General features: G+C 40.8%; 1 protein-coding gene across 2 annotated transcripts; it reads left to right on the top strand.

The window, feature by feature from the left end:
- The first annotated feature begins 110 nt into the window (after positions 1-110).
- Positions 111-25,700, top strand: tubgcp6 (tubulin gamma complex component 6). 2 transcript variants are annotated; one of them, XM_084933907.1, is made up of 25 exons: positions 111-397; positions 858-1,663; positions 1,829-1,992; positions 2,621-2,834; positions 4,172-4,330; positions 4,674-4,795; positions 4,954-5,017; positions 5,119-5,228; positions 5,361-5,452; positions 7,479-7,618; positions 11,085-11,234; positions 12,737-12,818; positions 13,371-13,459; positions 13,622-13,737; positions 14,867-15,005; positions 15,082-15,129; positions 15,275-17,087; positions 17,526-17,687; positions 19,836-20,004; positions 20,711-20,852; positions 22,484-22,678; positions 23,283-23,415; positions 24,112-24,325; positions 24,801-24,994; positions 25,202-25,700. In XM_084933907.1, the coding sequence occupies exons 2-25, from the start codon at positions 878-880 to the stop codon at positions 25,291-25,293; spliced, it is 5,589 nt and encodes a 1,862-aa protein (XP_084790033.1). In that variant the 5' UTR covers positions 111-397; positions 858-877; the 3' UTR covers positions 25,294-25,700. The 2 variants fall into 2 exon arrangements, with proteins under 2 accessions (XP_084790033.1, XP_084790034.1); XM_084933908.1 differs by lacking the exon at positions 15,082-15,129.
- Positions 25,701-25,736: the final 36 nt, after the last annotated feature.

Genomic DNA, 25,736 nt, shown 5'->3' with positions numbered 1-25,736 from the left:
ACTTTTCTCATCTCCTGACGGACTAACAAAACGGACCAATCAGTCTGCCCTCTGCAGTATCATTAGCCAGTCATTTGCAGAGGAGAACTTGATTGTCCAATCAGAGACAGGGGGAGGCAGATCTACTGTTTGTTGTTTCCTTGCGGCGGACGATGGAAGATGAATGAGGCGCCTAGCTTGCTTTTAGCTCCTAAGTGCAGCAACACTGCATATTAATTTGTAGCTGAAGTAAAAAAAAAAAAAAAAAAAAAATCAAAATAAATATATAATTGGCCCGACTGTTATTGCGCTTAAACGTGGCTGGAAAGCTAATCGATGCAGAGGTACATTGGTCACAACAAACGGTAGCATGCACGGGAGGAGTCGCTGGAGGTGGATGCAAGGTTCAAATTTTCAGGTGAATTAATACATATAATACTATACCAAGAAGATAGAAAACTACAAGAAGGAAAGATAGTTTTAGCTCGGAATAGCACAGGGCTTGCTAAAGAAACAAAAACATGCCGTTTGATATCTCAAACGTTAGCTAATAAGGCTAACAGTGATGCTAGTTAGCTGACACACAGTATACATATAAAAACAGCCAGAGTAAGCGCACTATGTATAGGATACACACACACACACACACTGTTATGTACAATGTGTGTGTGTATATAACACACTGTTATATACAGTGTGTGTGTACGTATGTATACTGTGGTTTATAAAGGAAGTAGTCAACAGTAATATGTCTATCACACCAGTGTTGGTTGGACTGAGTTATTGTCTGATGTCTATGTGTTGTTAGGAAAACGTCTGTTATAGTTACAGTTGTTCTAAAAGCAATCACCTAAAACTTGTTTGTTTTACTCATACAGGCTGAGGGAAGAGAGCTACCATGAACCCAAGCCTTAACAACTACATGATGCCCAGCTGTACCAGCAGCAGCATCACTGAACTGCTGAGTGCCCTGTGTGACTGCAGCCTTTCTGGGGTGTCATGGAAGCGCAGAGCATTGGGAGGAGTCTCAAGAGAAAGTTTCCACAGGGCTCTTAAAAAACGCGCCTACGGTGCCCTCCTGTCTAAGCTGTTTCAAGATGGCACCAAAGGACCTGCACCAGGACTGAGTGCCACAGCTAATACACCACCGAGAAATAAAGTCTTGATGATATGTTTTGATTTACGCGTGGCTGGCTGTCGAGAGGAAGCAGAAAGGCTGGAAGAGCAGCTCGGGAGGCTGCCAGAGGGAGAATACTCTGGTTTGAAGGAAGTGGATGCAGTCCTTGACCTTCTTGTGAACCTTGCTGGGTCGGCACCTCCTCCCCCTACCTCGTTCAGCAGGGACTATATGAGAAGAGAGAGGCCTGTGCTGCGGATGCCTCAACCATGGAGCTACCAAAGTGAGGACTTGCAGAGGCTGGAGGCCCGGGCATGGGGTCTGGTGTGTGGGGAGGAATGGGGGACTTTGGAGAGTCTGTATGGAACCCAGAGGCTGATGGATGCTCCACCTGGCACAGGACTGCTAGCTTTGAGAACAAAACTAGAAGCAGAAGAAAGATTTGAAAAGGAGACCAGGCTGACGCTGTTTGGAGCACTCCAGCACACTCGCACCTCAGACATGGACATAAGACTAGATCTGCCTCCAATCCCCAGTAATATTGATGTAACAGGGTTGGCGATACGAGTAAGACACCATATTATATCCTTAAGTAATATATTTAGTTTAGCTTAGGCTGTTTTATCACATGTCCACTTCAGCAGCTCAGCGTATTCATATTTGCACAGTGTTCGATTTAAATAATTTATCTTTGCATTGCTTTATGCACTCTCTCTTTGTTGTTCTCTGCAGGTGCCTCCTTGTTTAGATCAGTGTGAAGATGAGGGCTTCCAGTCAGCCTCCAACCTGACCCCAGACTCTCAGTCAGAGCCTAGCCCCATTCCAGACTTTGATATCTGGGAGGCTCTACGCACATTTGAGCCTGGAAGACGCCGCTGCTGGGAGTCTGTTGGCTGGTAAGCGATGTGTCAATTTGATTATGCTGTAAGCATGCCAAACTTCTTTTCGTATTTAAAAAAAGCAGCTGTAACCCACTAACAGTTGTAAATCTAGTTCCTCACTATAATATGAGAGCAACTACTGATTCTTTTCTTAGTTTTATTGTTCTGCCTTTTTTGAAATAATTGATGGGTCTATAAAATGCCAGAAAAAGCTGAAAAAAAAAAATATAAATAATGATAGATTGAATCATAGAAGCTTGCTTACTTTTTTTGGTAAGACCGAAGATGCCAAACTAATGAAAATGTAAAAAAAAAAAAGGGGGAAAAAAAGCATTTTTGAAAAAAATAAACCAGTCTGTGTTTGGGTTGTGAGGTCTAACATAAATAAACATCTAAATGTTAAATGACAACAAAATCTGTGACATATAAATGAACAGAAATCCACTTTAGCTGGTAGATACTGAATTCAAGAGTATCCTGAATTAAACCAAAGCCTTTAGTTTAGAAAATGACATAATGACACATACACTATTAACTACAGAGTCATCAAGGTATTGGAGAGGCCCACTTGCTTAGTTTTTTTTGGTTTTGTATTTTTCTTCCCTCTGGAAAACTGAACTGAATGCCTTGTTTGTCTCACTAGCCCTCCTGGAAAAAGGGAGTCTTTCTATCTAACAGAGGGAGGCAGGGAGGCCTTTGATCAGCTCTATCGGCTTTGGGAGGGTGAAATGAGGGTGGTGAGCACGAGCACACCGTCTCCTGTCCTCCCCTTACCCCTGGACTCCCAGAAGCAACTGGTGTCTGATCTCCTTAACGTCCTGATTGGAGTGGCTTCTACTACTTTTCCTCTCAACCAGGTGCAGTTCGTTATCTTTTATTAGTCTCTAAAATGCACTTTATTTTTTTTTGTTTTTGTTTTTTAGTAGTCTGTCAGGCAGAAGTGATAAAAGTAACTAAAAGCGCCGTGACATCCTACAAATAGAAAAACAGATTAAAAGGAGAAGCTGGAATGTGATATAATGGGAAATTCGTGCATATAAACAAGCTGTACTGACTCATAAAATGTAACAGTGTGAAGTGTATGCTTAAGTCAGCTGCCTGATTAAATGATCATGAAATAAAATAAAATATTCCTAATTCTGAACACAAAAACCCAGGGGAGCTCTGCTGGTAGTTTATTGTTTCCCATTAAATTCTTATTTTTTGTCAGAAGATTATACTTATTTTTACAACATAAAGTGCATCCTACTTATCTTGTTTACTTCTCAACTCCTTATCTTGACTCTCCGGCATATTTTTATGATTAACATCAGTGTTTCCCCTTGGCTGAGTGCTGCTGGTGGGGCTGCTGGTGGGGCCCCAGGGGGTACGGGGCAGGCATAGCTTTTCCCACTTCCTTCTTTGTTATAACGACAAATCTCAGTCATTCGCCCCTGTTGTTTTACGCAGATTAACATTTGCTGGGAAGCTTTTTGTGCAGTTGCAGTAATGTGGCGAGTTGTCTTCAACTCGAGTAATGCAATCTTTACTTTGCTTCACTGCCCTGCTCTGTGCTTATGGTGAGTGGTTTTACACACAGTGAAGCCGGAGCAGAGGAGAGAAACAAGGATGGCTATAAATGACGGCAGAATGCATTAGGGGCATATGGCAGTGCAAGGAAATTAAATGTATTCTCATAAAATTGGCAAACCAAATAAATAATCATCACCGTCGCCCACTTTTGGTTTTTTGAAACTATATAAAGAATATATTGTATATATGTGTATGTGTATATTGTTATCTAAGTGAGTTCTGCCTCCTTCATTGGGTTGCCTTGAGGTCAAATTTTGTTTCTATAGTTACATAGGAGTTTTCTTTACTGCAAGTGCAATCAAGGCTGTGGATCAAGGCCTCCAGATGTGTGCTGTCTTGAAGTACTGTAAATATCTCTCTATAAAAAAAAATCAATGTGAAAGAAAAAAATAACAAAAATAACACACAGCAGATTATGTGATGCAGTCTAAAATAATACCAGCAGAAGCTGTGCCTTCAAAAATCACCATGGACGTGACTCTCCTACAGCCTTGGCAAAATTCAATATCGAATGCACTAAAGACAGTCTTTGCTGCCGGGCTGTTTTATTGGATTTTATTAGACTGTACAGTTATTTATTGTGTTTTGTCCACCATCTGTCAATATGCGTTTCCCTTCTTAGAGTGTTCAGTTTGACGTCAGGCCCGGTGTGTGTGTGTCAGGAGCCTCTCCAGAGAGCGTGTCTCGTCTCTTGGGGGAATTGGCCCAGTACGGCACCTATTATTTGAGGCTCAGCCGCTTTTCTCTGCAGAGTGCTGACAAGAGGGGCTTAGTCTTCCAGGTATGTTTGCATAAGCATCGTTAATACCACTAACGCTGCAAATTATTTCCTCTAAGTTCTCTGCTTGCATTGTACTGTTGTTACTAGTGTTGTGTTCAGAAATTGGAAATAATCTTCCTGAATGGGCACTTTGAGACAGAAACACATGAGCATCTTATTTGCATACGCAGCAAAATAAATAAATACGTCTAAAAATGTTATATAATATATAAAAACAGGGAAAGAAAAAATTAAAGTGCCCTAAATGAAGCAGTCCATAGCAGGCAACAAAATCCAACACTACAAAGGTACAGAAAGAAGTCCACATGCATTTTAATCTGTGAACATATATTCCATCTCTTAGGCTTTTACCGGTGGCTTGAGGAAGTATCTGCATTACTACAGGGCTTGCGTTCTTAGTACGCCACCCACTCTTAGCCTGCTGACCATTGGCTTTCTCTTCCGCAAAGTGGGTCGCCAACTCAGGTGAGGTCAAATGCTTTTTACGTGCTGGTTTTCTGGTGTTAACTTTGTCATTTTGAACCTCCACCTCACTTAGTTGACAGTACAGCCATATCCTTTCAAAGAGGACCTTGATGTAAATATCAGCAAATCAAAAATGCTTTGCTTTCTTTTAATCTAAGATACCTGTCAGAACTGTGCTGTGTGGATGGGCCTTTGGGTGCAGGCCAGGCCACCTTCCCTGTGGTGAGTGCTCTTTTATCTGCAAACTGCAATATGTCTTCTATCACAGTTGTGTTTAGCCTATCAGATGAGTTGTCAGCTTAGTGCCGTGTGGCTCTCCTCAGGGTGTTAAACTGCTGTCCTACCTGTACAATGAAGCACAGAATAACTGCAGCAACGAGAACTACCCTGTTCTTCTTTCGTTGCTGAAGAGCAGCTGTGAACCTTACACACGGTCAGTTTCTATGTGCCCCATGCAGACAGGCATCCCGAAAACAGCAAAATATACCCTATATAGCTAAATGGTTGATAAATCTGTCTAAGAGTGACACCACTATTTTGTTTTGTTTTTCTGTGCCTCACTTAGGTTTGTGTCTGACTGGGTGTACAGTGGCGTGTTTCGTGATGTTTATGGAGAGTTCATGATCCAGGTCAATGAGGAATACCTTAGCTACAGAGGTGAGGAGACACAGTACTTGCACACACATATACACACACGTCACCGTATCAAAACCTTGGCTTCGGTCTCCAGGCTCTGAAAATGAAAAACCTGCCAGATACATAGTTGAGCAGAAAAAAATAGATTTTATTACAGCGTTTGTTGCCTAGTAGGATTTGTCCTTGTGTCTATAAAAGCTGTCATGACGTTATTGCACGATAATCAGTGGGAAACTGAATCAGATACCCCAGCTGGAAGAACCAGAGATATCTTCACTCAGTAAGCCATACAAATAAGTAGTGGTCCTTTATTCTTTTTAGCTGGTACAACTATTCTGGTTCTGGTTTAATTGCCATGGACACACATGGACCTGCTGAATTTATTTTTTGCTTCCAGAAAAATTAATGACTTTATTAATGACTTGATCCCTTGTGGAGACCAGAAGAGACCAAAGAGGCTTTGAGGCCAAATTAGATGCGTTTGTACTCTGCAGGATCTGAGGGACTTTGTGTGTCTCTGTATGTTGCTTTGCTCACACTGCTTTTCATTGTCATGTCTAATTTTTCATCTGTGGTCATCTTATCTGTATTGTGTAATGGCTTTAATTTCATTAATATCAAAACTTGAAAAATAAAAAACATTACAATAGCTGTTTACTATATACAAATGTTGTTGTAGCTTATCTGTCATTTGATTGTTGTTGCTATTATCAGAAGATGAACAGCTATATATTATTTTTTTATTGTTCACAGTCCTGGGTGTTGTCCTTAAAGGATCAGAAAAAAAAACAGTTTAAAAAAAAAAGAAAAAGGCCAGTGTTCAAATCTCACCGAATTATTTGAGAATAATTGAATATTAGTCAAGTGGCAACCATGCCAACCATGTGCAGTGGTACAGTAAACAGTGAAACAAGACAACGTTCCTCCAAACCATGGTGCTACATATGATGTATAACAGACAATCAACGCAGGACTACATAAAGTACAATGTGCAAAAATTGCAAAAAACATAACAAAGACAGTGCAACACCAGACAGAGCGCAACAATACAGACACAAGACAGTGAGGACGCAAAAGTGCAATAGATGTGCAAAAGAGTGAGTATTGTGCAAAAAGTAAGTTGGTGCATGAAGGTGTGCGTGAGTGTGTGTATGAGATGTGCAGATAAGTGCTTGGTAGTGACGTGTATGAAGATATGAGTGCCAGTCCAGTCACTGAGTGATTGATTAGTCAGTTGAACAGATGATTAACCACTAAATATTTTTTTAATTGGCTGATAATTTAATTATTCGGGTAAGAAAAAAATGTTTGCCGTTTGATGGTATCAACTTTTGGATTTTGCTGCTTTTTGGTTCTCTGGTTTTTAAATTGTTAGCCAGGCAGAATTGTACGTGAAAGCATCCCATTTTAGTTTCTTCGTTTTTTGTACACATTTTTGTATACATTTCTTTTTATTTCCATTTTGACAGTTACTCCATATATATACTGCTACATGAATCAAGACTGTCCAAATATTGTACGTCATGCAACACCCCATTCAAGGTCAGACCACCACCTCAGCTTTGTCTGACTAACAGGTCCATTTGCTCATCGGCTACACCTCATCAACTCCTGCAGCGAACCTCTGCACTTCACACTGTTGCTTTTTTGGAGGACACACAAATGTCATTGTTCTCCTCGAACTCCATCGGCCAAGGAAGCAATCAGCAGCTAAGCTTTCTTGGCAAGCCGCGGGCTTTCTGTAAAGAGCTCTGGAAGCCCCGTGCATTCATGTTCTCTTATACTTTTTGCTGAGGTTCACTGAGCTAAGAGCTTACAATTTCCAAGAGTTAATTCAAGCAGCCAGAGTTTTGCCATGCCCCGTAAGTCATACTAATAAGGAAAAGTTTCAGCCCCAGCATGGGCTGGGTTTTACTCCACCACCATTGCTTTCAAGATGTTTCAGTGCCGAGTACGATGTGCTGTTATAAGAGGCATAATGGAGCAAGAAAACTACTTACTCTAAATTGTAGGACAACACGTAATAGTTATCTTTGAATTCCTGCAGACAAACACTTCTGGGTCCAAGGCTACACTCTGATCTCAAAGGATGTGGAGGATTGTGTGCCAGTCTTCTTGAGACACATTGCCAATGATGTGTATGTGTGTGGAAAGACTATCAACCTCCTCAAAATCTGCTGCCCACAGGTTTGTTTTGCACATTCACAGATCCACATTTATGTAGATATACATACATATAACGTAGATAGCCTTCTTAATTTACCCAGTATAGAATTTTTGAGTCTTGTAAATACAGAAAACACGTTAAGAAATGGTTAAAAGTACCTAGCCATTTTTTCCTCTGTTATTGCTGTTGATATCAATTGAATTGGCTGTATGTGCTTGTATATAAATGCCACAGTATAAATTCTATTCACTTGAAACTCCATACTGGCCAGAAATAGTGGAAAAAACAATCATTACTGCAACAGATGGGAACGTGGTCTCTTTGAAACTTTATTAATATGCTGTCATCAGAATTGTGATACATTTCCTGTTATTGTCAGGTAGATGTTTAGTACTCAAGTTTGACTCCTGCTTTGGAAATAATAATATTGCTATTGCTGTCCTAGGTATCATGAAATATTACTTTTTAAATCACTCAGCTGGTTGTCAAAAATATTCTCCAGTGGTTTTCAGTAGTCGTATGTTCACTGACAGAGTGTTCTTTGGTGGACAAACTATACACCGTCAACATGGTTGAAGGGTGGTTGTTCTTTCTCTTCCTTACATTTATTAACCATCATAAATACACATCCTGATAAATTGAAAAAGATTAGCCTGCCAGTAAATTGGTCCGCCTCTTGTCAATCAGGAGTTGAAGCTTCAAATTCATTCACTTTAGTATCATAACAAGAGAATGTAGAAAGTTTTCACATTTGACCAAAAAGAACTTAAATTGTAAGTAAATGAATCACTTATTTAGCTAACCAGGGGAAAAATCAGTAAAGTGGTGAAGTTTTCATGAAAATGTATTTTGCATAACTTCCCTACCTGCTGATTCCCCAGCATGATGTTTTTTATAGTCTGACCTCCATGACCTAAGCTGCAGGACCTTTGTTTCTAATTGGCATTCTGTAACTTTTCCTCTCTCTGTTCTTTCCCCTGATGCTTGAGTCTTTCTAGCCTGCAGGGTAGTTATCAATACCTAGGAAGAATTTATGGATTAAAAACACAAGAGTGAAGTGATGGGCATTAATGTGCTTACTAGCTGATATGGCACATGAATCCATGTCTTTAATTAAAGAAATACTTTGTTACCGTTATCTTCTGAATGAAATATGTAATGCAATGTACAGCATAAAACCGATATGCAAAACAAGCGCACAAAGGAAACCATACATATTTGAACAAAAGTACAAACTGGATTCCAAAAAAGTTGGGACACCAAACAAATTGTGAATAAAAACTGAATGCAATGATGTGGAGATGGCAAATGTCAATATTTTATTCAGAATAGAATGTAGATGACAGATCAAAAGTTCAATCCGAGAAAATGTATCATTTGAAAGGAAAAATATGTTGATTTAAAATTTCACGGTGTCAACAAATCCCAAAAAAGTTGGGACAAGTAGCAATAAGAGGCTGGAAAAAATAAATTTGAGCATAACGAAGAGCTGGAAGACCAATTAACACTAATTAGGTTAATTGGCAACATGATTGGGTATAAAAGGAGCTTCTCAGAGTGGCAGTGTCTCTCAGAAGCCAAGATGAGTAGAGGATCACCAATTCCCACAATGTTGCGCAGAAAGACAGTGGAGCAATATCAGAAAGGTGTTACCCAGCGACAAATTGCAAAGACTTTGCAGTTATCATCATCAACTGTGCATAACATCATCCGAAGATTCAGAGAATCTGGAACAATCTCTGTGCGTAAGGGTCAAGGGCGTAAACCCATACTGGATGCCCGTGATCTCCGGGCCCTTAAACGACACTGCACCACAAACAGGAATGCTACTGTAAAGGAAATCACAGAATGGGCTCAGGAATACTTCCAGAAACCATTGTCAGTGAACACAATCCACCGTGCCATCCGACGTTGCCGGCTGAAACTCTACAGTGCAAAGAAGAAGCCATTTCTAAGCAAGATCCACAAGCTCAGGCGTTTTCACTGGGCCAGGGATCATTTAAAATGGAGTGTGGCAAAATGGAAGACTGTTCTGTTGTCAGACGAGTCACGATTCGAAGTTCTTTTTGGAAATGTGGGACACCATGTCATCCGGACCAAAGAGGACAAGGACAACCCAAGTTATTATCAACGCTCAGTTCAGAAGCCTGCATCTCTGATGGTATGGGGTTGCATGATTGCGTGTGGCATGGGCAGCTTGCATGTCTGAAAAGGCACCATCAATGCAGAAAAATACATTCAGGTTCTAGAACAACATATGCTCCCATCCAGACGTCATCTCTTCCAGAAAAGACCCTGCATTTTTCAACAAGATAATGCCAGACCACATTCTGCATCAATCACAACATCATGGCTGCGTAGGAGAAGGATCCGGGTACTGAAATGGCCAGTCTGCAGTCCAGATCTTTCACCTATAGAGAACAATTGGCGCATCATAAAGAGGAAGGTGCGACAGAGAAGGCCCAAGACGATTGAACAGTTAGAGGCCTGTATTAGACAAGAATGGGAGAGCATTCCTATTTCTAAACTTGAGAAACTGGTCTACTCGGTCCCCAGACGTCTGTTGAGGGTTGTAAGAAGAAGGGGAGATGCCACACAGTGGTGAAAATGGCCTTGTCCCAACTTTTTTGGGATTTGTTGACACCATGACATTTTGAATCACCATATTTTTCCCTTAAAATTATAACTTTTCTCAGTTTAAACTTTTGTTCCGTGTTTTATGTTCTATTCTGAATACAATATTGACATTTGCCATCTCCACATCATTGCATTCAGTTTTTATTCACAATTTGTTGACTGTCCCAACTTTTTTGGAATCCGGTTTGTACAAAAACTGATTCATGATAAAACATAATTACATGAAACAATCAAACACACAAAAGAGGCACGGTGTGATTTAGATAAAAAAAACAAAACAAAAAAAAAAACAACTCTCCATATTTTGTGAAGTGTCTTATGTCACAGGCAATGTAATTATTCATTTCTGAAGTCTGGGGCCAGGGGATCTTTTGATATCCATTTTAGTTTTTCAATTTTGGCAGTAATTAATACAGTTTCTGAAGGTTTGACTCTGATTTAATCCCATGCAGTCATAAGATCATAAACGGGAACAAGGCCAGTTACAGTGTCTGCATTATGCTTTCTTCGTTAAACACAGTATAACAGATTTGTAGGATGGAATAATGAACACTTTGATTTTTTTTTAATTAAAAGCAGCACCACCATAACCAGGTCATTGCATAGCTTCTATTTCAAATTCATTCCTATACTTCAGCATCATCCTAAATTCATTGCTGTTTGTGTTGTGCTGGTAGCTGTAAAAATGAGTTACATTTTCAGACAGCTGGTAACACATATTTTAATATGAAATAAACTCTGGGGTTATAAAATATGTCAAAATCCACCAAATGAGTCATCCGAATTGATCCGTGAAATTTTCTTTCCTCTTTTTATGATACTAAGATTCTGTCAACTGTGTGTCCACAGCACTACATCTGCTGGTCGGAGCTGCCAGTACCCCGCATCGCTGTCACCTTCTCTCTCCAGGAGGTGGAGGAGATTGAGAGAGACTGTGCAGTGTATCGTGGACGCATGGAGAGAATTGCAAAGCACAGTGCTATCAGCAGGGAGGAACAAGTAATGACACACATGGATATTCTTGTGCATCTTAGATGGCTGTGATGTATTTTTCTTCTTTTTTTTCTGAGTCTGAGATTTTCTCATTGCTCAAAATCATCAGTTACATTTATGAGAGCTTTTCAGCTATATAGCCTAGAGTCGAGGCAGTGAAAAAGGAACTTTAACAAGACAAATCATTATCATAGACTATATGTAGTCCATATTTATATGGACATAGCCACCAAGATGCCATCCATTGGTTTGTGGACTAGCATTTAAAGCCTAAGTTTGGCATTTTGGCAGTTGTCACGTTAGGTTTTTGAAACGAGATACAACAACAGGGGTTGTATCTGACTAAAAACTGAGGATACTGCAGACTTACACAATAGTTACACTGGACTACATGGGGCTGTCTATTCCCAAATGAACAGTATATGCAGGTTTAGGGTTCTTTCGCATTAATCTGTGAACCAAGTTTAGTTTTGTATTTTTGTTTCATTAATTCATTTCAGTCTTTATTTAACTTTTGTTTCAATTCAGTTTGGTTTCCATTTCTGGACAACAACAACAACAACAAAGAACCTTTATTCGTCACATACGCTATCATACAGAGTACAACATGTTGTGAAATGTTCCAAGCAGACAGGCTGCAGACGTGGCTGCGCCATTTCAGGGCTTGGTTTTAGCATGGGGGGACTAGCCAGGACCCTTACTGAATACCACTGCCAGGTGGGAGTTGAACTTGCGACTCTTGGTCCAAAGGTGTGCAGTCTTACACTACCAGCTGGAGTAAATTTAATAGATATTTCAATACAAACGCAACACTTTGGGAAGGCAGTTGACTCAGTCTTAATACATCCTCCTTAGGCAGATTACACTAATATAATAATAATTAACTAAAAAAATTTTTTAATTTAGTTTTACTAAACTTATGGAAACTGTGATTACTGTCAAATAGCAGTTGATGGTTTCAGGATTGCAGTTAAGCAAATACAGTCCAAAGTTTTTGCTGACTGTTAGCCTGCATGCCAAGAAAGCCAGGATTGGTTAGTACTAATCAGACTGAAAAACGGAAACCAGGACGCTTCCACTGCTTAAAATCTTGTTCTCTGATTCAGCAAATTCATATCCAGACAATGATGTTTTTACAGAAATTCCTTCTATGCTTTTTAGATCCAGAGGGTGTGTCCATCTTTTATATACAGTGTTTGATTACAGGTCTTGTCCTGTAAGTCAAAGAGAAAGGAGAACTTTTTTTTTTCCGCTTTCTTCTTCTTTTTTTTTTTACATTACACAATCCATCAAAGTGGCACTGCTCTTCAAGTACAGAGGATTTCAGCAGCAAGTCATTAAAATGATGTGGATGAAGTCTCGAGCTTGTATTTGATTTAGTGTAACAACCTGGCTTGTATGGCGGATCTTGTGTGAGCCTCTGGCTGAGGAGGGGGAGGAGAGGTGAGAGACAGGGCAGGGACATAGATCTTTGTTAATGATGATATTTTTTTTCTGTCTATTGTTAGGCCCTGAGGGCAGAGCAGGCACGCCAGGAGCTGATCAATCAGGTCAGAGAGTCAGCAGCCAAAACCCTGGAGAGCATCCGCGGTCAGTGTAACATTTATACACACACACACATACACTGTAAGTAGAATTTTATATACTGCGTGACGTACATGCACAACCCACATCCTGCTGGGTATACCTTTAACAAATGGCTCAACTCTAGGTATAAGCCTGATTCGCTTGTTGATTGCTAAATGCGAGAGCTTCCTTCAGCTCCATTCCCACCCCTCGGGTGAGCAGAGGAGATGCATGGGGCAATTGCAGTGAGGAAGGCTTTGAATACTTTCCAGTACCATGGGTTGTGAAATCTAATCATCACTTGCACAGTTTAGCTCTAACTCTTCACATCATTTATTACTTCAGAGGATGTGTGGCACTGTTGGGGGGCAGTGGTGGCTGGGTGGGGGGGTGGGGAGTGTTCAGCCTGATGCGCTTTGCGTGTCTTGGCACGGGCATATTTGAGTTTGTTTACATGGGGCAGATGGTGATGTTGTCTTGTTTAAGAGTGTGCAAGAGGCAGACAAGAATGTTATGTACTTTTCTGTGTGTGTGGAGGGGTAAACAGCTCACTGTTATCTCCCCCGCCTCCTGTAGGGCGCCAGGTGTCACAACGTCTGGCTGAGGAGGCCAAGAAGAGGGAGCGTTTTGAGGAACTGAAACAGCACCTGGAGCAGGAGCAAGAGGTAGTAAGACATGAAAGAGAGCGAGAGAGAGAGGGTAAAAAAAAGTGTGTGAATAGGAATGCCTAGATTAAACTGTGTATTGTCAGGTATTGCATGTGATCCTCAGATAGTAAGAAAAGACCATGTGATAAACAGTAATGATGTATGTGCGTGTGGTGCCAGTGGAGAAGTGCAGCCAAGAAGAAGCAGGAGGAGGATGACTTCAGCTTTGCCAGAGAGCTGAGGGACAGAGAAAAGAGACTTCAAGCTTTGGAGGAGCAGCTGGAGCAGAGAGCTAGGTCTGACTGACTTTACAGCTGTTAAGATTTTATTTGAAAAAACTATATTAACCTACTCCATGCAAACATGATGGGACATCAGTTCTGTGTCCCGTGTTTTAATGTGCCAAATTTCCATAACTGATTCAGCACCATGAGCAAATAATGTGAACACTAAGCTTTTATTTACTACAATGACATGGCCGAGATCAGAGGGTACCATAGCTTAAAAAAACCCACCTGTCATCTACAGCTTTTCCTCCAAACAGTTCACATCCTTACTTCTCCCTTGGTGCAACCTTTGCATTATTCAAAATATAAATACCTTCTAACTGTCTATAGATAGATAGATAAATGGATACTTTCTTGATCCCACAAGGGAAATTATTGTGTTTCAGCTGCAGGATAAAGAATAAAAAAAAAAAGTAGTGCAGTCTACAATAAATAAACAACACAGTTAAAGGTGCCACAGGTGCATAGTGATAGCTTTATATTGTGTGATTTAATAACTGTTAAATATACAACAGTGATTAGAAAACAAATAAAATAAAATTAGTTTATGTTAAAGAAGAATAAAAACAAAGATCCAAGACAGTCGTGCAAATTGTAGTAATAAATAATATGTACACTGTAAATCTGAGAAACAGCTGCAGTTCTTGCTGTGCTAGGCAAAAAACTAAATTCTTTTCATGTGTGGATAAATAAGGCTTTTGTCAAAGAAAGCACAGGTTTCATGTTTTTGCAGGTCTTACTGATTAATTGCCTGTAGTTTGTTGAGGAAATTAGTTCTAATTAAAGCCAACACGTATTATAAGCACACAGGTTACCAGTACTCTCAGAGTCCCTCTAAACCACAAGCTCAGGTGGGGCGAACATTTTGGATATTTCTGGATAATTTTCTTTCAAATTTCAGTACAAATTAATTGCCAGTCAAATAAGACACACTACTTTAATATGACATTAATACATCACAGTCATGCACAAATATGAATAAAAGTTTAGCACAAATATAAAAAAAAATCACTTAATGGTCAGTTCGGGAATGGCAGGGCCATTTATACAAGCATTTACTGCAGACTTCAGTAAGCGACTGAGGATAAGACCTTCAGCTACTTTAACTTTTTTTTTTTTTCCATTTATTTAATTCTAGGAAGGAGCTGATCGCTCAGTACAGCCGTCTATCGGAGGAAGCAGCTCGCAGAGAGAGACGAGCCATGTGGAGAGTGCAGCGAATGAGGCTCGATGAAGCTCGTGCTCACTTTTTCAGGGATGACAGGCAAAAAACTCAGGTTTGTTACAAATGAATAGAAAACAAAAACATATAACCAAAACTTTGTAACCGAACCTTTTGTGATTTGTTTCCAGGCCATACTGGAAAAATATCCCTTGGGTCAGGAGAGACCTCATTTGGAAGTAATGTCACCTGTTCCCTCAGCACAACAGATTCCTCCACAACAAACAACAAGCTAGTTTTTGAACATCCAGTCTTTTTTCCCTTCATGGTCACTTGATGTGTGTTCCAGAAACATAATATTGAATTGTTAACATATCTTGACAGGAATTTCCCACCCAGGAGCTGTCAGAGCAGCAGACAACAAAGGCTCAAGAATCTGAAGCTGTATCACCACCACACGATCTGCCTTCGCCAAAGATTGCACAGGTTACAGCGGACCCTGCCCTCATCTCTGAGGAAATTGACATCGGTGACTTTCTTCCCAAGTCTCCGAAGTCTGAGAGTCAGCAGGTAGATATGGCTCTACAGGAGATTGGCTCTGACCTACCCAAAGCCTGTCCTACAGCTCCACTAGTAGACTATGACTTCAGTGCCCCCTTTAGTCCACTTGAGGGTATCACTGGCCAAGCGTTAGTCCAGCCCAGGCCCCGCTGGGGACCTGTAGTCCTGCCTGACATGATCCAAAACCACCTCTTTCACATCTCCTCTGAAGAGAAAATTCCTCAAGTCCAGGAAACTGTAACCAAAGCTAGCCCGCTAGCCGGAGCCTCTCAGTCCAGCTCTCTAGGCCTGCACACCCCAGAGGAGTCTGAAAAGAGCAGTGTGTGCGCGCAACCTTCACAAGCCTCAGCACAGCAGGTGGATGAGAGTGGCTCAAATACAGGCAACGAACACAAGGAATCTACACCTATACTCCAACAGGATGCAGAAACAGGGATTCTCGAAAGTAAACCAGAAGACAGACAATCCAAAGATGACGTGGTTAACAAGGCTCTTTCGACTACAACAGTGCAAGGTGACCAAGGTGATCACAAAGTCCTGACAAGTCTTTCTGATGATGGTGGGGTGGAGCCACAGGAGACAGGCACTAAAGAGCAAAGCTCAGACACACACAATAAAGATGGAAAAAATATTCCTTTGCCAGACATTCACAGGCCTCTCTCCAGTCCTCATTCAGATGTCAGTCAAACTTCACCCACCATCCATGGACATTCCTCTGATGCTCACATAAAGATTGGACAGTATGTATCAGAGGTAACTGCTGCACTTCCCTCGCAGAACATCCACGGCCATGCATCAGATTCACACATCAAAATTGGAGGTCATGTTTCAGAAGTCGATGCTCCTGTACCTTCTCCTAACATCCATGGTCACGCTTCCGATGCTCACGTCAAAATTGGGGAAAACGTTTCAGAGTTTGTCGCTCCTCTTCCTACTCCAAATGTCCACGGCCACGTCTCAGATGCCCACATAAAAGTTGGGGAACTCATTCCAGATGTAGTTGCCCCTCTACCTTCGCCCAGTGTTCACGGGCACAGTTCAGATGCTCATATTAAAGTTGGAGAAAATGTATCTGAGATTGTTGTACCACTCCCTGCTCCCAGCATCCACGGTCATTCCTCTGACGCAAATATAAAGGTTGGTGAGTTTGTGTCCAACGTTCCCGAAGCAAAACCTCGTTGGAGTAAGCACGGGCACGCTTCAGACAGCACCCTTCAGCCAGGTTGTCTGGTATCTGGAGCAGAACCATCCTTGTCGCCTTTGCCTGGAAGCTCTTACGGACACTCATCAGACTCAGCGTTAGGTGTTGGGTGTGTAGTTTCAGGAGAAGAGCCCAAGCGGTCTCCTCTGCCCGGCAGTGCCCACGGCCATTCTTCAGACTCAAATTTAGGTGTTGGATGTGTTGTTTCTCAAAGTGAACCGCTTCCATCACCGCTGCCAGGCAGCAGCTATGGACACTCGTCTGATTCGACACTGGGGATAGGCTGTGTGGTGTTGGGGACTGAGCCACAACCTGCCCCATTGCCAGGCAGTACTTATGGACACTCATCAGATTCTTCACTTGGTGTTGGATGTGTGGTGAAGGACAAAGAAACTAGAAATCAGCAGAAAGTAAAGGGCAATGAATACAACAAAGGTACAAAACAAAGCCTGTGTTATACACATACACATTCTGTTGTGACATTCATGTAATTAACCACATGTTACACTCAGTAATTATTAAGATTTTACGAACTCTGAGGATATAAAATTGAACCCAAGCTCTTTAGTGTTCATTTGCAAAATTATTATTCCTTGTATCCACATTGTTGTCTCGGGGCTTGTAGTGGGGTATTAAGTAGTATATCTGAAGTGTATTACCCCTGTTAACCCTGTTTTCACATTAGCATTTTCATGTGAAGCTTAGCGTAATCACCGTTTTATTGTAACGGCAAAATTTGTGTCACCTGACTCTTTGCATGAAGGTGTGAAAAGCTGGAAGTGTAAAGTGTTTTTTCATGTAGTGTAAATTGAGATGTCACTGCAAATTATGTTCTTTCTTTGTAAAAAGTAATTAGTCTACACTTCTCCTTAGGTTTTGTGTCAGAATGCCCCAGTGAGCAGCTGGCTGAGGGCATGGGGTCCTGGACAACCTGCTTAGGGTTGTCCCCTGGAGAAAAGTCCGAGCAGGAATACCTCTTGGCTTTGGCTGCCCAATACCAGGTGGAACAGTATGAGGACTGCTACAACCTAATGGGTTAGTTGAAAATATCAAGGGCTCGAAATGAACGGCTCCTTTGGGACTTGTTTATTGAGGGCAATGTGAAGTGCGACTTGTATAGGGGTGGAGGGGTGGGGTGGAACAGTATTTCTGGCCACATCTCGTGGCATCTCCTTTGTGTGTTGTGGACAAGAGGTAACATAATGTAGGTGCATATGGTGTAACTGATCAGTTTGTACTTGGCATTCAAAATCCAGCACAGCAGCAAAATGGAAACAGTTTGTTCCTATTTAAATGGCTCATTGATGTTTTTGTGCCCAAGAGAATATTTTCAATTTATGGCTTGTAGGATTTTGTTTTATAAAACCCTTTCAGTTTAAATGCAATTTCAGTGCATTCAAATAATAAGCTTATCTATCTGTGTATCTAATCTGTCTGCCTATCTGTCTATACTTAGCGAGTAGCTGAAAAGTTTAATTCCAAAACTTTACATGAACGGCACTCACAGAAGTGCTGTAAATATCAACAATTTATAATAATGAATGTACTTTTGTCTTTTCTTTTTATAAGAGGGCTTTTTTTACTCTCCATTTTCAATACTATTTATATTAATTTGTGCCATTAATGAACCACAAATAATTCCTTTAAAACTGCTATGTTTTTTCTTTTTGCTGAAAATGAGATGAAACTCAGCACATGGAGCACTTTAAGGCTAATCTGTTCTTGTAGAAATTAAAATAGCTGCAGCCTACGCCAAGTAGGCCTTGGGCACATCTTTTTAAAACATCATTTCAAATATCAAAGAAGTGAAAATGTGTAACAGCTTAGGCTTGTGGTACATACTTGATGTAAATTAAAACAATTATTTTTACATGTTCAGGACTGTTGCAAATCCAGAGGCTGTTGAATATTTGCTCCATCAGCAAGCAAAGGTTTGCATAAAAAGCAGTAATATTTCATAAAGGTCTGCTTTATGCTCGGGTGGGATGCCTCGTGGCTCGGTGGAGTAATATCCTGTCTTGTTCACTCTGTGTTCAACATTCAGTCATGCTGCTATTATTCATCCCTGTTTCTGGAGTTACTGTGAAATCAGTCATGGAAATCTACTCAGACAAATACGTGTTCCACACCACTGAGCAAAGTCAGGAGCAATAATTTAGGACGTTTTATGAAAGATATGAGGCTACGAAAAAACCCCAAAATGACAGGATCAACTTGCAGTAAATGCTATAGCTATTCAAGAAAATCAAAGTGATGGTAATTGTATATATTCTGAATAATTTTTAATTAGACCCAATTAATTTTTCCTTCATTTTAATCCTATATGTACAAATAAATGGTTACTCCCAAAAGTTTCAAATAATAAGGTCAGCATATGTGCAAATAATCCCAGTAAGCCTAAAAGCTAAACTTCAGACAACTTTCAACACTCAGTTACTGACACATTTTTCTACTCCTGGACCTTTGTGATGTCACAGAGGGATGGAGCTGGTGGTTGTGACCGTGGAAGCCCCACCCACCTGCTTTTCCAACTTTGTAATGGCCAAACGGGCAGAAGAAAATAGGCTCTTTGAAAGAGCAGCCTTAAGGTTTCTCTCAGAAGATGACAGAGGCACAGTATAAGATACCAACTCCAATATTATTAATATGGAGCTGGAAATGAACATTACAGAGCACCTTGAACTCTTTACCCCTATAAAGAAGATTTGATATCCTCCCCAGGATCCTTAATGATGGGTTTTGACACCTTGACGACCACTAGAATAGTTTCCGGATTTTTCCGAGGGTAGCTGCAAAGACTTCTTCACTAACTTCTGACACAAACCCACTCATTTTGGTCCATAAGCAGGCCTGAAATATGAGAGAAACAGCTCAGTTCAGAAAACAGATTTAAAGGTTACTGCTAGGAGGCTTTCAATAGGTAAAGAGTTAAGGTAGTAGCTCAGTGGCTGTAACAAACAAGTATAAGCAATATTCATTTATAGGCTTTGGTTCTCAACAAGTTGATTAATCATTTGGTTCATAACAGCTTAACTGTTTGAAAAATACATTTTGCTTGAATCCATTTTCACCTACTTAAATGACTCTGGGTTTTTTTTTTTACACTTTGAGGCACGGCACTGTTGTTTGCAGTCGTCAGAGTGATATTTCCTCAGCGGCATGCCTGTCATCTCTCTCTCACAGCTTCTTCCCCTACGTGTCAGCTGCTGAAGCAGGTAACTCGGGGCCCCTGGGGCCTTCCTGTGGACCCCACACTCCACAGAGCCACAGACACCACAGCTGTCCAACTCAGCGAGATGGTTTCCCTGCCAGTCCTTATAAAACACTCTGTGACTGCACCGCTCATCACACAGTGAGTGTCTGGAAAAAAAGAGTTTGTGTTAGAAAATGGTAATAACATCCTTAACAAGTGAGTACCGAGTGTCTGTGTTTAAAGCCAAATACAATGTTTAGAGAAATGCAAGTGTGAGTTTTCATAGATTCTATTCAGGCCACTTAAGCTGTAGTCGAGTATATATTCGGAGCTGCAGGAATAATTTAAATTCTTATTGCCTTTCATCCAGTTTAAGATTCCATCAGAACTCCAGACAAGCTTGTCAGTCTTCACCTGCAGTGTTCCTGCACCCCATGCAGTCAAGCCTTTGTGTGTAAAAGAAATGGCTTTCTCATCCCTCACTGCACACAGAAAGGGTGCCGAATATTTAGTGTTAGCTCGTAATTTTTATTAACACATTTTTATTCCATGCATAGACAATGCAGTGTAGTTTGACAGAAATCTATTTTCGACTCTTCCTTGCTAACTTCTCAGTGAAAGAGAACCTTTTCGCAATCAGACTGTTTTATAAATGTGAATTGCTGAGAGATGATTTAAAGTAATGCCACATAGAAAGCCATCTACGGGGTGAAAAATAATATGCTGGTATATTCTCCGAGCTTCGGTAGGGTTGATGCCTGTCCTATCTACAACCTGTATGAAATTTGCAAGTCAGCACCTTCTTTACTTCACAAACTTTTCTATCCTTAACTTAGCCATTCCTTTCCTCACCTTCCATTCCCAGTGTATCTTTAGTGAACAAGGCCGTGGTGGACTACTTTTTTGTGGAGCTCGGTGTGGAAAGACACTTTGAGGCGCTGCGCCACTTCCTGCTGATGGAGGACGGCGAATTTGCGCAGTCCCTCAGCGATCTGCTGTTTGAGAAGGTGACGCTCTTTTGTGCTTCATATTTTTTTGTTGTCTTTATTTGAAATGGGCTGGTTGTCTCTTTCTCTCTGGTGTTGAATTCTAGCAGCGGACAGGAAAGAGAATCTCAGAGCAAGGTCAAATGCCCGGTCTCCATTTGGGAATTTTTATTTTTATTTTAAATCTAAAGCCTTTTGTTTTATTTATGCTGCATGTATTAAATGTTGTCTGCTTGTAAAAAGCAGGCACGGGTAACCTTGAAAATTCCCCGGTCATTTATAACTCTAAACAGCCACAGTTTTAGAATGTATACGCCACAGTTAGATAGCAGTCGTTTCTTGCATCATTACCCAGAGGGTCAGTTTCTAAGGGTTCGTATGTCCTCCTGCAAATGTGATTTAGTACCCTAGAGCCTGTGTGTGCACTGTGGTTCTGTCACATATAAACTCACAACATCGCTCATGTAAATTGCAATAACCCAATTTCCAAAAGCTGCATCAGATCAATATTTTGATATTAGTAATAGACTCGGTGACTACATGTATATATGGGGGTTGGAGGGAGCTTTTTCTATTTTAAAAATGTCTAAAATACCACTGTTTGCTAACTGCATGCTAACATAGCAAGTGGATAGTACATTTATTGGAGTATTTAGCAGTTAAAGAGACAGATTTCTGGTTGGTGTTTGTTCATCTGCAGTCTCTGGACAGGTGGACACAATAACAAATAAACTATAAATGCTAAATAAAAGCACAACAAAATAATATTATATTCATGAAATCTTAAAAACTGTCCAGCACCACACCACCAACAAAACACATACACATTATAAAATCTTCATGTGCACTTTACATTTAAAGCCAGACTATCCTATCAGTACTTAAGTGGCTGAAAAAGCTGTAAAAGGTTTTAAAAAGATGAGTGCTCGGTGATTCGTGTAGACAGTTTTTTGGATGACGAGAAGAGATATTAAAAACCTACATTTTTCAAATTGGTCGGGAGCTTGTTAAGATCTTTAATGGACTTAAATGAAAAAGACGATTCTGCACAAAAGTGGAGCGTCTATTAGGATTTACCTTGAACACTAATGCTGATGTTCTGCTCATCTGCTGTGAGCAAAGTTGTACAAATCTTTATAAAGGTGGCCGTGCAGTACTGCGAACCATTTTCAAACATCCGAATACAAAATTAGGTTTGCAAAAAATTTAATATTTCATAAATCTCAAGAATATCACAGCGGTGATGCTGTTGTGCTTTTCTGTTTAGAGCTTTTAGGGCTCGTTCATAAAGAGAAGCAGGTTTAACTTTTAACCTTGTAAGCAATTTATATCCAATTCCATCTCTGTTTGCTTGTTTTGAAGCACACAAAGCATCAGTGTGATATTTCTAGACTCTTTACTTCAACCTCTTCCTGCCAGGAATTAACAAGCACAGCCTTTGCTAACACCTTCTTGCCTTTCTGGTGAAATGATCAGGTACACCTGTCTCTTGACGCTCACGAGACAGAAGGTTTTGTTTATCCAGCTTAAATGCAGATTTCACTGATTATCACTCCTTTTTACCCTAAATGAGTCAATCAGCTCTTTCTAAAAATGAACATGCACCCCAACAACACATTACTTTTTTTTCTTCTTTTCCATCTCCCACCCAGCTGGCCAGTGGCCAAACCCCAGGCGAGCTCCTAACTCCCTTAGTCCTGAATTCCATCCTCAGCAAGGCCCTGCAGTACAGCTTACACGGGGACACGCCTTTGGCTGGAAACTTCACCTTCGCACTTCGCTTCCTCCCCGAGACCTTCCACCCACATGCCCCGGACTCTCTTAACTGCTTGGAGCTGCGCTACAAGGTGAGGCTGAGTGTTTTAATGGGGTGAATGAGCAAGTACCCTTGCATGGGTGTGCTTGTCTCAGCCTGAGTGGCAGCTTGACTGTGACAGCCTGTCATGTTTTGACAAACTGCTTTGGGTGTGGAAAATGAGCTTATCACACACTTAAATGGTTCAAGTTCATAGATCGATTGGAGTCGCGTCTTTTGGGTGACATGCACAATGACTAATGCTGGACATATTGTCCTGAGTGTTCGTTCCCTCCTTTGGCTCTCAGACTCTTCCTGTTTTTGGTGGATCTCAGTCTTAACTGTCCTGGCCCACTTCCCCTCCTCGTCCTTCTCACTTTGTTTCCCCACATTTCTCCACCCAATTTTTCTTCTACCTCTAACTCCTCTCTCTCACCACTCTGGCTTAACTTCACAATCCTCTCACCTCCTCTGTCAACGTCTCTGCACTCACACCTTTTTCCTCTCCTCCCCCACATCATCCATCACTCTCTCTTTACCTGTTTTTCTCAGCTCCTTTTTCCTTCACTTTCCTTCACACTCAAAGCTCCACGCGCCGTTCTTCCTTACAGCGGTTACATTTTTTCCTTCTTTTTTTTTCTCGCAACATCTCCCAGGTCGACTGGCCGTTGAATATCATCATCACAGACAGCTGCATGAACAAGTACAACCGCCTGTTTTCATTCCTGCTGCAGCTCAAACACATGGTGTGGAGCCTCCGTGATGTCTGGTTTCACCTCAAGAGAACAGGTGAGAGGACGGAGCTGCTGATTCAGAACCCAGCTTGAACTCCAGGTTACCTCTGAGAAGCAAGAGTTAAGAATCTCCCCTGTTGTGCTGCAGTGGTTTATAAAATATACATGGAAGGGAATGTTGAGATTATTTTTTTTGTTTATACAAAGCAAACCTCAGACCTGTGGGATTGTCGTAAAACCGCGTGCATCACTGGGTTAGGTAATATTGATCAGTTAAATGGAGGTCCTGATAGGATTAAAAAAAAAAAACCCTAAATGAGTTAATATTAATAATACAGAAATAATATTATGACTCAGGCAGATCCTTTAGTGGTTTTCATCTGTAAACTGGATGAATGTCCCACATGCAGGAAAATACAATCCACCAAAGTCTATCTGTTTCATAAATGTAGTTTCAGCTATCAGTTATTTTCTGTAATGATTTATATATATTGACTTTTTGTCAAAAAGTCAAAACAAAACAAAACAACAAAAGAAGATGACTGCTACAAGTTCCCAGAGCCCAAAGTCAGCTGTAATAGCCTTTTGTTACACTAAGAGAATACAGAGAGCCTGGAGGCTTTGATTATTACATTGATTTGATACCAGCCACAAATCCTTGCGTGTCAGAGTCTGTAACCAGCAGATGTTTATGTTCTAGGTCCTTGCAGCACTGAGCATAACTTGTTCTGATGGCCTTTGTGTCCCTCAGCGCTGGTGAAAGGCGCAGGTCGCTCGGTGCAGTTCCGTCAGCTGCAGCTGTACAGACACGAGATGCAGCATTTTGTCAAGGTGATACAGGGATACATCGCTAATCAAATCCTGCAAGTGTCCTGGAGTGAGTTCACAGCCAAATTGGCCACTGCCAACGACCTAGATGCCATCCACCGTACACATGCAGACTACCTCAACAGAGCCATCTTCAGGTGAGTGCTGGAACTGCAAATGGGGAAATGCCGCTTAAGTAATTATTGCCGTTTGATTTTTCTGTTGACTATGCATAGATTAGGTACTAGTTTTTGGGCGGATTTATTTATTTATTTTAAGAGGTCAAGAAATAACTTAAAACAAGATCAAAAATTCTGAATGAAATACATTTTTCAACAACAAAAATCAGCCTTTTGAGTGATCACAGCTGCAGTTCAGCAGATTAACAACATTTCTTGAGGCTCTGTACGGGCAAAGCATGTCAAAGTAGCATTTAGCTCCCATAATTTCATCTAATATTAATTAAACCTCCACGTAACAAGTTAATTAAAATTCCAGCTGAATCTGAGGCTAACTCTTGAACTCCATGAAAGATTTAATCTCATTAGGAGAGGTTGTCAGTATCACACTCATATTTGTCGAACTTCAGCCTGTCTGAAAGTCATTCCGAAGTTTCTTGTCATGACTCTCCAGGGGTTTGCTGACAGAGAAAGCAGCTCCGGTCATGAACATCATCCACAGCATCTTCAGCCTGATCCTCAAGTTTCGGGCCCAGCTAATTGCACAGCCCTGGGACAAACAGCAGGGGGAGGCAGTGCACCCAAGCTTCATTGCCATGCAGCAGTCATATAACACCTTCAAGTATTACTCTCACTTTCTTTTCAAAGGTAAGGCCAGGGAATGTTGTTTTGTCTGTCTGAATGTAAGTTCAGCTTGTTTGTCTTCCTTCTAAGCTCAAAGAGGTTTGTTAGGGGTTCACGTGAGGCATCAATAAATAAGTTAGTCTCTGCAGTCTTAGTATTTTTGACTTTGCTGAAAAACTGGTTTCATTGAGTGTAAAGCATTAAAAAATGTCTCTTCCTTTCTTCTCTCAGTGGTGACCAAGCTGGTGAACAGAGGCTATCAACCACATTTAGAAGATTTCCTGCTTCGCATCAACTTCAACAACTACTACAAAGACTCATGATCTTAAAGGAATCCTTTCTTCTAAAAAGTGGGTTTAATATGTCTGTAATTATTTTTTTTCACCTTCATTTCATGACCAAAATACCTTTAAATGCTGCCTGCAGGATATTATAGGACGTAGCTGTGACACTCAAAAGTTTTTAGGCATTCGTCCTGAATCAGTGTGCAGAATTTAATGTGTGCTTGAATAATTAAAAACAGCTTTTGAATAAATCTATGTGCTGCCTGCCTGCGTGTGTGCGTGAGAAAGGGAGAGAGAGTGTGTGAGCGAGACTGAGATGACACTATTGTAATACATCACTTGCTGAGGTGTGCACACAGCTGTGTATATTTTTAAAAACTATAAGTGTCAGGTAAATGTACATGCTACAGCAGATGCTTTTCTAAATAAAATCTCTATTCTCTGGATGTGTGTGTCTCTGTGTTATACTTTTTAAAGTTCTT

This window comes from Perissodus microlepis, chromosome 7, assembly GCF_051167445.1.
Source record: "Perissodus microlepis isolate ML-2025 ecotype Zambia chromosome 7, ASM5116744v1, whole genome shotgun sequence".
In the NCBI taxonomy this organism is placed as follows: Eukaryota; Metazoa; Chordata; class Actinopteri; order Cichliformes; family Cichlidae; genus Perissodus; species Perissodus microlepis.
This window is presented reverse-complemented; position numbering and strand designations above follow the sequence as displayed.